At 44.4% G+C, this 14135-nt stretch overlaps 1 protein-coding gene across 1 annotated transcript in view; it reads left to right on the forward strand.

Moving 5' to 3' along the window:
* Nucleotides 1-10033, forward strand: part of RAD54L (RAD54 like) — a 216967-nt gene extending 206934 nt beyond the window's left edge. Inside the window, exons 16-18 of the mRNA XM_086952343.1 lie at nucleotides 1313-1492; nucleotides 5343-5506; nucleotides 7992-10033. Of these exons, the coding sequence (XP_086808469.1) occupies nucleotides 1313-1492; nucleotides 5343-5506; nucleotides 7992-8193 (546 nt within the window). The 3' untranslated portion in view covers nucleotides 8194-10033. The remainder of the gene's footprint in view (nucleotides 1-1312; nucleotides 1493-5342; nucleotides 5507-7991) is intronic.
* The last annotated feature ends 4102 nt before the right edge of the window (nucleotides 10034-14135 follow it).

The raw sequence follows: 14135 nt of genomic DNA on the forward strand, positions 1-14135 counted from the left end.
ATCGTAGTTTTTGATCCTATGGACTATCTGTGTTAGCAGGATCAAGTGCAGCAACTTGAACGTTCAAAACATTCATATTTTGGACTCTTCAAGGTGTACCATATGGCTCACCTCAACGATTGATTCAACTAGAGATTTATAGGCAGACTTTGAGGGAGTTATTGTATTTGGACGAATTTGTAACCTTCCCCTGGTTGGCCCACATCCGTAAATGGCTCACTGAGTTGGGTCTGAGCCATTACTGGGTAACTCAGAGCTTGCAGACCTCGGACTCAGAAAGAGATCAGGTCCTTATACTAGGAATTTATAATGCGTAAAGTCAATTTAAATCCAGAGTTTGGAAGATTGTCTATTCAATTTCTGTCTTTTAAATCGACCCAGAGTTTTGAGCCTTTTCTGAGAAGAGATCCAACTGTAATTGGCAAAGTCACTTTATATGAAATGTAGGTATGATATCCTGCAAATCAATGCTTTTACAGCTAAATGGACAAACTTTCGGGTGACAGCCAACGATTCTAAATACGCACTGTGTACACTAGGTGCCAATGAGGACAATGTGCATGTTCTATTCTTCTGCGCAGCATATGCTACCCCCAGACACAAGTGGATTAAGCCACTCTGCAGAAGTTTGAACATCAGGATCTATTTAGAGTCGTTCAGAATATTAAAATCTGATAGCCGACAACTTATTGCATTTGGCGGTAGTACATTTTTGTTGGCTGCCAGTCGCATAAGATATAGGAATGGGCTAAAATTCAAATAAAAAAAATTTTTTTTAGGAACACAGATTTTTAGAATTGTATGTGTTTTAATTTTTATGGTCCTAGATTGAATTATCTGTCGATTGTAACAGCAACGCAACCTAAATCGGTGTTGCATGCGAGAATTGAACAGTTATCTTCGTCCTGTATCGGCACGAATTTTATTAAACTATGTGCAATAGGGGCGAAGACTAAAAGGAGAAAGATTTAATTTGTATATATGTCTTGTATTTTAGTCCCTCGTAATCTATATATGTTTTAACATCTGCATTAGATGAATGAAATTTGCAATATGGATAAAGATTGGTTTTGTATGCTTTGATGATTCTTGGAATCGAATAAAGATTTTGACTGATTCAAGTCCAAGTTTGATGTCTCAAGTTCTGTGCCTTGGACGTCCATAATTGAATTTGTGATATCAGTGGAAATAAAAAAAGCTTTATTTTGGTACAAATAAACAAGTGCATTACTGTTTAACTCTGGAAGAGCAGGGAGCCCCCTTTGCACTGTAGGCTATGAATTAATTGTGATAAATATTTAATTTTTTGCAGAGCCCAGAATTTATTTTCATGTTGAGCAGCAAGGCAGGAGGATGTGGGTTGAACTTGATTGGTGCCAACAGACTTGTGATGTTTGACCCAGACTGGAATCCAGCAAATGATGAGCAGGCAATGGCACGTGTATGGCGTGATGGTCAGAAAAAGACCTGTTACATTTACCGGCTGCTTTCGGTATGTTCATTTCACCTTTCTCCGAGCTGATTTGCTACCCACATGGTTTTATCATTTTGTGAAATTGATAATGAAGTATTGTGATCATGCATTTGAGAATTGTCACATTGACCGCGTATTAATAGATCCTGGAGGCTAACTCTGCATTTTGCTCCCCAACTTCTGTCAGCCAGTAACTAGCATTTGAAAAGGAGTGAATGAGGTGTGAACTTTATCTCAGGAGCAAACCATAGTTTGACCTGAAAGGGCAGCGATGACCCAGCTGACCCTGACAGAATGTGCCAGGGGTGCTACAAGGATTCTTTTTCACTTTGAAGTGTCAATTCCTGATTGGCAGGTCTACTGGTATTTTTCATATGATAACTGTGGCACACTTTAACGAGGCCTCCACTGGCCAATGTTATCGGACATTTGGCAGGGTCCTTTTTTTTGTGCCCCCACCCTCCGTGCAACAGCCAGCGGGGGAGGCAGTGGCGGGCAGGTTTTAAGCAACCTGACATGGGATACAAAAGAATGTTTTTGGCGTCCTGCCTTCGTCCTTTGAAGATCCCTGCGTGGTAGATGTAAATCAAGCAGACACTATAATTTCAAAAAGAGTCCCACTGTGATTGGGGCTTGCCAGTGGCAACTGGACCCTCCTGTTGACCTCTGCCTGCCACATGTGAGTCGCTAAGTGCCTCCCCTGAGGTCCTGAGAGGCTGTAAAAGTGTATTTCTGTGTTGGATTGGGACTTAAAATACCACAGTCAGATAGTAAAATATTTAACCAGGACAGACCTGGATAGTGTTGCTGGCCTGCCCTCTATTGTGGTCAAGGCCAAATTGCGCCTAGGTCCTGTTTTGCTGCGACCATTGACTATCATTGGAAGTTTGTGCTTCTTGGCAGTATTTCTCCTTAAAATGTTAAAAATGTAAATCTCTGCGCTGGTCGACAGAGGGCTTCACTTATCTTGGTCTCTACATCACCATGGATGAAGCAGCCAGCCTAAGGCGTAATATTAGGCGGGTGTTCCTTAGTTTTTAGGCGGACGTTAAACGCTGGAGGAAACTCCAGCTGACCCTAATGGGAAGAGCTGCCATGTATAAAATGGTTACACTCCCCCAACTGCTCTGTGTTGCAGAACACTTGTATTAAGATTTCGGACACAATATTTAAAGACATTGACAATGAATTGTGTTTGCTCATATGGGATGGGTCTCACCCACATATTGCACTCCAAACACTACAGAGAAATCCATACAATGGAGGCTTGGCCCTCCCGGATATTAGAGCCTACTATAGGGCTTCCCACTTAATTGCTATCAATGAATGGATCCATGCACCAGGAGACCCCCCGGCATATAGATTGGAAAGGTTACAATTTAGAAATCGTACTTATATATTTATGGAGGCAAGGGATGTAGTCGATTGCTCCAGGCAACCCAAAGGACGCGTGAGGCGTGGAAAAGTGTGGAGAGACAGATAGGGTGGGTTCATAAATGCACTAGGGAGACCCCTTTGTGGGAGGGGACACAGTTACCTGAGATAGGAAAGCTGAGAGGCTTTAGACAGTGGGACTTAATTGGTATATCTAAACTAGGAGATGTCCTGGACCATGGTGTGCTGGCTCTCTTCGACACACTTCAAACTAGATACCAGCTCCATGACACACAGGCAAATGCCTATCTTCGTCTGAAACATGCATGGGCCACGGAGGGGGTGGATGAGGCAACCCTTCCGGGGTATGCCCCACTAGAAGGTAATTACTTCAGGAAGAGATCTCAAATAAAGCGATTTCGTTGACCTATAAAACCCTACTTAATAATATGCCAGATAAACTGGGTCCACTCCGGGAGCACTGGGAAAAAAACACTGGGGTGCTGGAGGATATAGATTGGGAATCTGTTCTTATGCACCCACGCGAAGTTGCAATTAAGTTACGGCTGCGCCTTATTCAATACAAAATTCTGCATACAGTATATTTTGCTAGAGCAAAATTGCTTACAATAGGGAAAGCTTCCTGCCCAAATTGTCTTAGAGGCCATACAGTAAGTGGCACCTTCATACACACCCGTTGGGAATGTATTAAGATGCAGAATTACTGGGAGAGGGTTGTGTGAGAGCTACATGATATACTAGAAGTCCAGATAGAGTTAGAACCTCGGTTTCTCCTCTTTGGAATTCCGGCAGACGTGGATATCCCACGACGCAAACGTGTACTGGCCAATCTGGGGCTAGTGGTGGCAAAGCGGTACAAAAGGGGGTGGTGATAGACGGAGCATCTAAACCAATCAAACACTCACACCCAGTCAACAGATCTGGGTTTAATCCATCACCGTTCTTTAACCCACTCTGCCATTCCAGTTCAGACATGGCCATATGCAAATCAGTCTGACCCTGTGCCTCATGGGAACAGTCCAGCCCGAACTGCCAAGCCATGCCTTCCCTGGACCGGATTCAAGCTTCCTAGGACCGGTTTCTGGCATTACAGCAGTCTTCAGCCAGGCTTGCTTGAATCCAGTGGCTAAGTGAGCAAGGGACTCACGTCTGAGCATACCCTGCCAACTTATGGCAAACAAAGCGGTACAAAAGGGGGTGGTGATCCATCACCACCCCCTTTTGTACCACTTTGTTTGCCATAAGTTGGCAGGGTATGCTCAGACGTGAGTCCCTTGCTCACTTTGCCACTGGATTCAAGCAAGCCTGGCTGATGAGGGTTATTAACCCGAAACCGGTCCCAGGATGCTTGTTTCTGGTCCAGGGAAGACATGGCTTGGCAGTTCGGGCTGGACTGTTCCCATGAGGCACAGGGTCAGACTGATTTGCATATGGCCATGTCTGAACTGGGGTGGCGGAGTGAGCTAAAGAATGGTGATGGATTAAACCGAGATCTGTTGACTGGGGGTGAGTGTTTGATTTGCTCAAACGCTCCGTCCATCATCCCCTTTTGTATCGCTAGTGGTGGCAAAGCGGGACAAAGAAAAACATTGGGGGGGGCTCAAGTACCAACACTGAAAGAGTGGAGGGCATGTCTCGATTTACACATGATTGCGGAACAAGTGGCATACAGGGCCAGGGGCTGCCCTCGGAAATTCAGGAAGATGTGGGCACCATGGATCATGTATTATGGCCTGAGGTTGTGGGGGAGACGGAGGAGGGGGGATAACAGGTGGGAGATGTGAGCAAAGAGCCTTGAATGATGTAATGATAGTTCCCAATTTTTGTACCTATGAACAGTGTAACCATGACCCCTTCTTTTTCTACGAACAAGTGGCTCAGACCCCCTGTGGATCCAACTAAAATGGACATTTAATTTGTACAACTGCTGTATCAGTTATTGTGCTTTGTCCCTATAGTGCATTGTTTATTCATGCTTTGTTTGAAGTTTGTTTTATTCTTTAAAAAAAATATATATTAAAAAAAAAATCTGTTGTTCCCCTTATTGGATTTTTGTCATGTTTGTGCCATTTTGTTTAATGAATTTTACTTTATTTTTCAAATTTATGTGATTTTTACTGTTTTGCATTTGGACTTTATTACAGTTTTAGTACTACATAAATACTTTACACATTGCTGTATGTTAAGCCTGTCTGCTCTGTGTCATAGCTACCAGGGGGTGAGTGTGTATTCATGTAGTGACTTTAGTGGTTCACCATGACAACAACGGTTATTATTACTTGCGGTGGGTACTTACCCTCCTTAACTAATAACCCATTTTCTTAAGCTTACCTATCATGACAGTCAATCAATGCCTGCCAATGAGGATCACTTTAGGATCTTGCTCATAGTTCCAGGTCAGGTTGTTGGGAGCTGAAATGTAAAAGTTCTCTTCTTTCCTATTATTAATTCCTCAGTTTGGCTTTTGTCTCAGACAGGGACCATTGAGGAGAAGATACTTCAGAGGCAGACACACAAGAAGGCACTGAGCAGCTGTGTAGTAGATGAGGAGCAGGATGTTGAGCGCCATTTCTCCATCGGGGAGCTGAAGGAGCTGTTTACGCTGAATGAGGCCACAACAAGTGACACACATGACAAGTGAGTCCTCTAGTTATCAGCCATGGGTTATCAGATATTAACTTTCTTGTGTGTCATATGATCTCCGCTGAAAAACAGATGCAACATCTCTCTGGTTAGCTATCTGCAATTCAACCAGATAGAATACCTGTTCTCTGCTAGTCTTAATGTAATTGAACGTCATGGATTTTGCCTGTTGTATTATAAAATGCCTATACCTGAATGGTCACAAGGGTATACAGTTATTGCCCCAGGTTTGTATGGTAAGCTTGCTAGGACCGCTCATTAGGTAACTCTTCACTATCATCCTATGACTTGTTCTTTTTCTTACTCTACAACCTTGTAAATACACTTGGAAAAAAATAAAGTGATTGAAGCCAACTTCATAGCCCACGTTGGTTAAGATTCCTCTTCGTTTCAGGCATAATATTCACAATGCCAGTTTAATGTATTTAAATCTTGATCGTCTGCAGCTTATAAAGTTCATAGGTCCTTCCAGTCTTGAACAGATGCTCTTTTTATATCGGACATGCCTGTTACTCTCTTTATTCATGACCCCTTCAATTACCTGCTCAGAGAGTGCAATAAGATCATTTGTCCTGCAGAGTAGTTCTGGTGAGAGTACCTGCCTCCTGTATTGCAACAGGTGCGAATGTTGAATCGTAATGTACACTACTTTACTTGCCTGATAAATACTGGATGTTCCCATACTTATAGATGAAACTGGGAAAATCATAGCTTCAAAAAGATTGTGAAAGCTGGTAATTGTAGACCCAAAAAGAAAATCGCTTGCTTGAGGTGTATTGCCCAACAACAAAACTTTAACTCTGGCAACAACCATCCATAATAAGTTCACAGCGTCTGAGTTTCTTCCATGCTATCTTGACACCCTCAGAGACCGAAAGAAATCTAAGTAAGTAAGTAAATAACTGAGCTTATAAAGCGCCTGGTTACACTAGCCAGTGTGTCCCCGCGCTGTACCGCTGAGGAACCCATCCTGGCCTGTTCCTGTGAGGCGCCCACTCCTGGGCACCCCAAGGTGAAGCCAGGCATCCTTAGCGATTAGGGCCGGTGTGGAGATTAAGCAAGCTATTGCCCAGAGTTGCAGAGTGGGACCCATGATTAGAGTAGGCACCGTGGCGAGATTTATCGGGTCCGCGGACATTGAGCCAAAGACCCTGCTGAGACAGGAATTGAACCCTGGTCCCAGGTCAGATCTCTGCATCAGGGTCTGCCGCTCTAACCAGTGAGACACACTTCTCCACAATAACAATATACTTAATAATAAACATGAATTGTAATACCGTGCAACACTTTCCAACCTATAGAGGGAGGGCTTAACTAGAAAGGTTACAACTAACATCTTTGTGACTTTGACCTCACTGTTACAAAGGTGAAGCAGACTTCAAGGGGACAACCGAGTCTTTAAATCTTTGTGCTTCCTAAGTTTAAGTTCTGCCTGGCCTTCCAGCTCAGAGGTAACCAATGTACCTTTTGTTTCTAATTGCGTTTTTGTCACGGGTAAGGCTATATATATATATTTTGTATTCCAACACATATACTCGGACTTAACCTTGTAACTCTATTTCCAGGTAACAACCCAAATTCCGCAATCAGCTTTCTCAATGCCAGAACTGAACCCTGATAATGAAGAACTTAACAATGGAAATGTGTTCAGGGCATTGCATGCAACCTGTTAGAGACAGTCCATGTACTTTCAAAACATCACAAATTTGACTGAGCGTGTAGAACACAAATAGCAGAAAAGTTACTTATTTTGAATCCCAATTAACCGGATATCTTGATTTTCAGCACCAGAACGCTCAGCACTTGGCTGAATATAGAGACAACAGTGGCAGTGCAGAAGTAAGATTGCAGAGTAATGTTCATGCATTACTCAAAGAATTCACGCCAATATCTTTAGCATTACTCCTCTACCCACAATGTCAGTAGTTTAAATGCAGTGAGTTTTCTCTTGTGTATCAAACCAGTTTTGCCAGCTTTGTCTTTTTCTAGGTTTATCTGTTTTTATTACAGCTTCTTTAAACGGACATAAGGTATTTGGAACCTATTTTCAACTCCTGGAATGTCAAATAAAAAGCATTCCTAATATCACAGTAGTAGATGGAGTTGGTGATTTAAGTAGGAGGAGAATGTGGCAGTAGGTGTCTTTTTGAAGGTTGAAATTAGTTTCAGTACGTAATTCAAAATGAAGTTTATTCATTGACTGATCAAAGAGCATTGCAATTCCTGACGCCCATTTCACAAGATAGCTATGAGTTATAATGTGTTAGAACCAGGAATCTGTGACTTGGCATAGCTAATAACACCTTTTGTGTCAGAAAAAGGCCACTGTTGAGGAATATGGGGTATCTTGCAAAGTCCTGCTGTATTACAAGCAAGTAGTCATCAATTTCATGGCTTTGTGGATGGCTGCTCGCTAGAAAACTGTGTAAAACAATAGAAAATGATTCCCATTTAATTCATGATGTCCTTTTTGTTGTAGGTTTAAGTGCCGTCGATGTGTGAATGGCCACCAGGTGAGGCCCCCTCCAGATGGCTCTGACTGCACATCTGACCTCTCACAATGGAACCACTGCGCGGATAAGCGTGGCCTGCAGGATTCTGCGTTGTACTCTGCATGGGATGCTGCTGTCAGCTTTGTATTCCATCAGCGGTCTCACGAGGAGCAGCGAGGCGTTCTCTGACATGGATTTCATCCTCGACAAACCGGTGGAACCACGCAGGGCAGTAAAAACCCTCACTCAAGGACCAGGCTTGCTGAGTGATAAATTGCATTGGCTTTCTGGAATAAGCTTTGCTTAGGACTTGGAGACAAAGGAAGCTCAACGATGAGAAGTCAAGGTTTATTTTAAAGGAGTATTTCTGTGACTGCTCTTTGCACACAATAACAACTTGTCATCACCTATTTTTTACAGTTGGTGCTTTTTGATTATCAGACTTTCAAGAGACTAAGGCATCATGGAAGTTCAATTTTTCAATTAGGTTGTGATACTCGGCTTATGTAAAAAAAATCTTTTATCTTATGGACCAGATTTCTTTGTGGTGTTTGTCGGATGGTGCTTACTTTCATTTGGTTTTATCAATGTATCCGCTTTCTTATCAAGGGACCGACTGGTTCTTCGGTTGTACATTTCTTTATCTATAGGAGGACCTGGAAAAGAGCACAGTGAAAATATTTTTGTAAATGTGCGCCACAGTAAGAAATCACCTTTCCAGATGCCATACACCAACTTATTTTGGAAATTTCAAAGCTTTTTTTTGTCTCAGTTTGCAACTGTCAGCAATGTATTGTTTATAAAAATGTCTGAAATTTTACTTAAACATTTGTAGATAAAGTTAAGTTTTGTTTATAACAACGTTTGTCCTTTTTCAAGCCGCTGTGTTTAGTCATTTATGGCAGTGGCCTTTCTAATGGATTGGAGCAAGCATTGTTCCTCATTAATAGGGAGTCCCCTTCTTTTCTTAATACTTCACATTATCCTTGAGCGCCCGTAGCCCCATGGCCTCTTCTATTCAAAGTACTGTCTTGAAGACCAGAAACTAAACAAAAGATAAAGCAAGCAGCGGCCACTCTACTCTTTTAAGAAAGATAGACATGCGGGAGGAGTCTTCTATTATGGAAGAGTGGAAATATTTTGCCAAGTAGTTAGTGCTGAAATACCATTTGAAGGAAACAACATGCTCATGTTTGTTTGTTTTGTCCATAAAGAAGTTGTTCAAGCAAATGAAATGCCAGTGGACTTGAACAATACTGCTAAACTATTTGCAGGTTGATCAATCTGCTTTACTGAACATCTACAATAATCAGTTCAAGCTGTACTGGACTGCAAAAAAGACTATTCATTTGAACAGTTTTGTTTTTAAATAATTATTAATTGTGTTAAGTTTATACAAAGTTTGGTCCCACAAATTTAAATCGTTTAGAAAAAAAAACTGGTTGAGAAGAAATTGTTCTCCTTGACAAAGGTTTATTCTGGTGCTCTATGAAAGTATGGATAGTTCAAGATCTTAATGTCCAGAGACCTTAATATCTGCTCTGAATATCTGTATCCCTACTGTACAATTGATGTCTCCCAGCAAGGCAAATATCAGAATGTAAAACAGCCACATTTTGGCAGAAAAAGGGTTAGGCATTAGATCCTGGTAATCCACAATAGAGCAAAGCTTAAGTGAATGTTGGTGCCATTGAACAGAGTTCTAAGGGAAAATGAGATTGAAATGTTATTCCTTAAAAGGACTTTTAAGATAAGCCCCAGTAAGAAGGCTACATTGGTGAGGAAATCTACTAAGAAATGGCCAGTCCCCCTGCAACTGTCCGGGGCGTACTTGAATGAAATGGGAAAGCAGAGGATGTTTCCTTTTTCCTTTTTTATATTGCCTGCTACACACTATTCTGCCTCTTGCACTTTTTGTGTGTTTTAAAATTCTGTTTTACTTATTAATTTGTTTTATAATTTTTATGTAAATATTAAATGAGCACATGTCAGATGACTGAAACTGTTTTAATAAACTATACTATATTGAGTGGGCTAGTATTCATGTGCTATACTCGGTTTGACTATATAGTGGTAGGTAGCCCTAGCATCCATCACCATTCTTGGATTTCATTCTTGGTTAAATGGTCATTCACAAGCTACTGTTTTTCAATCCGCCTTCTCAGTTGTACATCCATCCCTTGCCCACTAGTTTTGTTGATTTCTTACTGCTGTATTTGTTCCCTTCTAATCCATGGCAGGTTGTTCTCTGTGTGATTCCTCCTGTTAACTACCATGTCAGCTAATCCTTTATGAACTGTAATATTCTAATTCAACTGTAGCACAGCCTCTTGGACAATCCGTACAACAGATCTTTCACTGGCTATCCTATCGCTATTCATTCCCCAACCTACTCGGCACCGCCCAAATCTTCAAGTCTTTTTTTCTTCTGTACGTAGCCAGCCGTTGGCTCTATTTTCCATAGACCAGTGATACTTTTCTTGATTGGAAAAAAAAGACAACGTCAACCTGACTGGTGGATTACCTTGTTTCAACTTTTGTCAATGTATCTGTAAATGTAGTCTTCTCAACTAACTCTCAGATAATGCAACATGCAATACACCAAAAACATATTATGATAAAATATGTAGAATTACTTTCAAACCAGTGCCTAAAAAGAATTATTTCTACCCCATGCAGTCAAATATGTAGAGGTTCATTTGGGGGAGGGTTCCATACTTAAAATTCTTATTTAATTTTAAATACAAAAGAAGAATCTGGGGTCTATTGAAAGATATTTTAAATATAGCACGCAGGAATTTTAAAGGAACATTTAGATAAACACCCTGGTCCAAAAAATGTATATTAAGCTCTGCTCTGTTTAAGAACATGTCCTAGAGTTCTTACTTTTAGTTTGTCTTCCATCAGGTTCTTAGAAAGTCCTTGTTCAGGCTGAGGGAACTGAACATTTTTTGCATTTATAAGGACCAATTAAATCATACTGTATATTTGAGGTAGGCATGCTCCACCAGTTTACCAGGCTTCTTACCAGTGCTTGGGGTTGGATGTCTTCCCTGAGTGAATGGTCTCTTTAGCAAAATGATTTTTTTTCTCTATTCCTATTCTTTGGCAATTGTCCATTAATGATCACATTTAGTGTACAACTACCGCAGAAAAAGTGACAGAAAAAGTGACAATGTATTAGATTTAAGGATCTGCCTGCCCTCTATACTTTACACAGGTGATACTAAGATGTGCCAATATTAGTGCTTCAGAGCGGCCCCACAACCCTTGCAGAACTTGGGAACTAGAAGTTGTTCTAACAAGTGTTGAGGGCATTCTGGAAGGCACTTTAGGGTAGGTGAAGCATTCACCAAATGTATATGCGACTTGTTAATGGATCACCAAGGTGATGTTGGTTGTGTATTCAAATGTTATCGTTATTGTACTTAAAGGTGTCGATTGCTGTGCACTTCTCATTTGAATTGGGACCTGGGAGGTTCTGACTTGTGTTCACACAGTGCATGGTTGCCTTGGAGTTGCCTGGTTCTCTTGAAGGCTTCCCCTTAAAATGGTGCTGGAGCAGGCGACCTTTGTAATGAGTTGTTTGCGAGCAGAGCAATGTGAAATCTTCATGCATCTATGTTCTAATCAACTTGAACTTGTTGTTATCTTCCTTTGTCTCAAAGATGTTGTGGAAGTGTATGAGTAGGGTTTCACTGTATGTGCCGGGGTCAGATCTGGTTGTCAGTCAATATCTGAAAAAAACAGGTTAGTGTTAGATTCCTTACCTTAGAATATCCCCAGGCGTCAGGCTGGATCCGGAAAATTTTCGTCAGCAGTACCCTTGCGTGTCGGTAGGTGTCGTCTGCGGCTCCGCGTCTGTTGTCGGCGTCGTGATCACCGGGATGACGTCGTCTGAGTACCATCCGCCACCCTCGCGGGCTGACGTCAGTTTAGCCTGTTTACCAGGACACGAATGAAGGGGAGGACTGGGATGCGTCTGAGGACTCTATGGCACAGCAGTGCCAGTTGAGCCAGGTCTGGGCAGACGAGCTAGGGGAGGTCAGTGGTCTGGACACTTCGCCCGACACTGGATTCATCTCTCCTCCCTAGGGGACTACGGAGGAGGGTGCGACTTATGTTGTGGTGTTGCGCAGGGCAGCCAAGGCTTTGGCTCTTGAGCTCCCTGCTGTGGCCATGAGGACCAATCTCCTCACTGAGTTGCTTCAGCTGCCAGTAAGCTCCTCGGAGCCTCTACTGCCGTTCAATGAGGCCCTCATGGACGTTCTGTTGGGCACCTGGTCCAAGCCCTCCACAGTGCCCCCTGTGGATCGGAAAGTGGCCCGACGCCACCGCCCGGCTCAGGGCGACCCTAGCTTTCTGTCCGTGCACCCCACCCCGAGAGCCTGGTGATCCTGGCCTCTGCGTTCTAGACCGCATTCCCGACCGCTCCCCCGGACCGGGAATCCAAAAGGTCTGATCAGTTTGGGAAGAAACTGTTCTCCTCATTAAGTTTGGGGTTGCAGTCTATCAAAACTGCTTGCCTTTTGGGCCGTTATACCCACTCTTTGTGGGACACGGTTGCGGACGTGCTGCCCCAGTGACCGGAAGAGGCCTGTGCCCGGCTCGCCCAAGCCCTTGCGGAAGGGCGGGATGCGGCGCGTTATTCCATCAGGTGTGGACTGGATTCCACAGACTCGCTGGGGAGGGCGATTTCCACGACTGTGGCGGTTCGCCTATTTCTCGGGGGATGTCCAGGCCACCCTCATGGACATGCCCTTCGATGGCAGTCGCCTCTTTAGAGACAAAGCAGACAGCGCGCTTGAGCGTTTCATGGACTCCAGAGCTACGGCCAAGTCCTTGGGCCTGTCGGGCCAGCACCAGCAAACTTCTGCTTTTCGCCCCTTTCGTGGCCAAGGAAGTGACACTCCCTCACGTCCTGCCAGCCACAGGCCGCAGAACCAGCCCCAACGCGGCAGCGGACGTGGTGCCGGGGGACAACGGCAAGGTCAGTCCACATCCGCAGCATCTGTCTAAAAGCCTTCCTAGTCTGACTTTTCAGGCCCATTCGACGTCAGTGGGGGGGGCAGGGTCCGCCATCACCTCCATTGGCGCTCCATCACGTTTGACAGGTAGGTGCTGCAAATCGTCTGAAGGGGCTAATCCCTCCACTTCGAGGCTACCCCTCCAGCCATGCCACTGCAATGCCACCGCATGTCGGGGGATCACTTGCAACTTCTGCAGGAGGCAGTTATGGCCCTCTTGGCCAAGCGCGTTCCTGGGCCAGAAGTAGGACGTGGTTGCTACTCCCACTACGTTCTGGTGCCCAAGAAGGCCAAAGGAGGCCTACGCCCTATCTTGGACCCCCGTAGCGTCAACGAGACTGGATGGTGGCTTTGGACTTGCAGGACGCATATTTCCACATCCCCGTCCTGCCGGCCCACCAGCGCTACCGGCAGTTCACGGTAGGCCACGAGCACTTTCAGTTTACCGTGCTCCTCATCGGAGCAGTTCTGGACTCGGCGCAGTTTCGGGTTTATCTCCCCAAAACAGCCCCCCCCCCCCCGAACAGCGGGTTCAGGATATTCAGACTCTGATTCCGATCTTTCAGCTTTTATCTCGAGTTTCGGTCAGGTTGACGCTGTGGCTCTTGGGGCTGATGGCCTCCTGCATCCTTCTGGTGCATCACGCCACCAGGTGGCGGATGCGGACTCTGCAGTGGGGCCTGACGTTTCAGTGGGCACAGCATCAGGGCAACCTGTCCGACCATGTCCTGATCTCGGAGGGCACTGCGAGTCAGTTGCAGTGGTGGCTCACGAACTGCGATTGGGTCAGCAGCAGATCCCTCTCCCTACCCCAACCGGAGCACATAGTAGTGACGGATGCGTCCCTCCTGGGATGGGGGGGTAACATTGGAGAGGCAGAGATCAGAGGCCTTTGGCCTCCCGCGGAGTCCCGGCTCCATATCAACCTTCTGGAGCTGTGGACGATCCGTCCTGCGCTGAAGGCATTCCTTCCCTCCGTCTGGGGAAGTGTAGTGCAGGTGTTCACGGACAACACCACCGCCATGTGATACTGCAACAAACAGGGTGGGGTGGGGTCGTGGACCCTTTGTCAGGAGGCTTTGCGCCTCTGGACATGGCTGGAAC

This window comes from Lissotriton vulgaris, chromosome 1_1, assembly GCF_964263255.1.
Source record: "Lissotriton vulgaris chromosome 1_1, aLisVul1.2, whole genome shotgun sequence".
Classification (NCBI taxonomy): Eukaryota; Metazoa; Chordata; class Amphibia; order Caudata; family Salamandridae; genus Lissotriton; species Lissotriton vulgaris.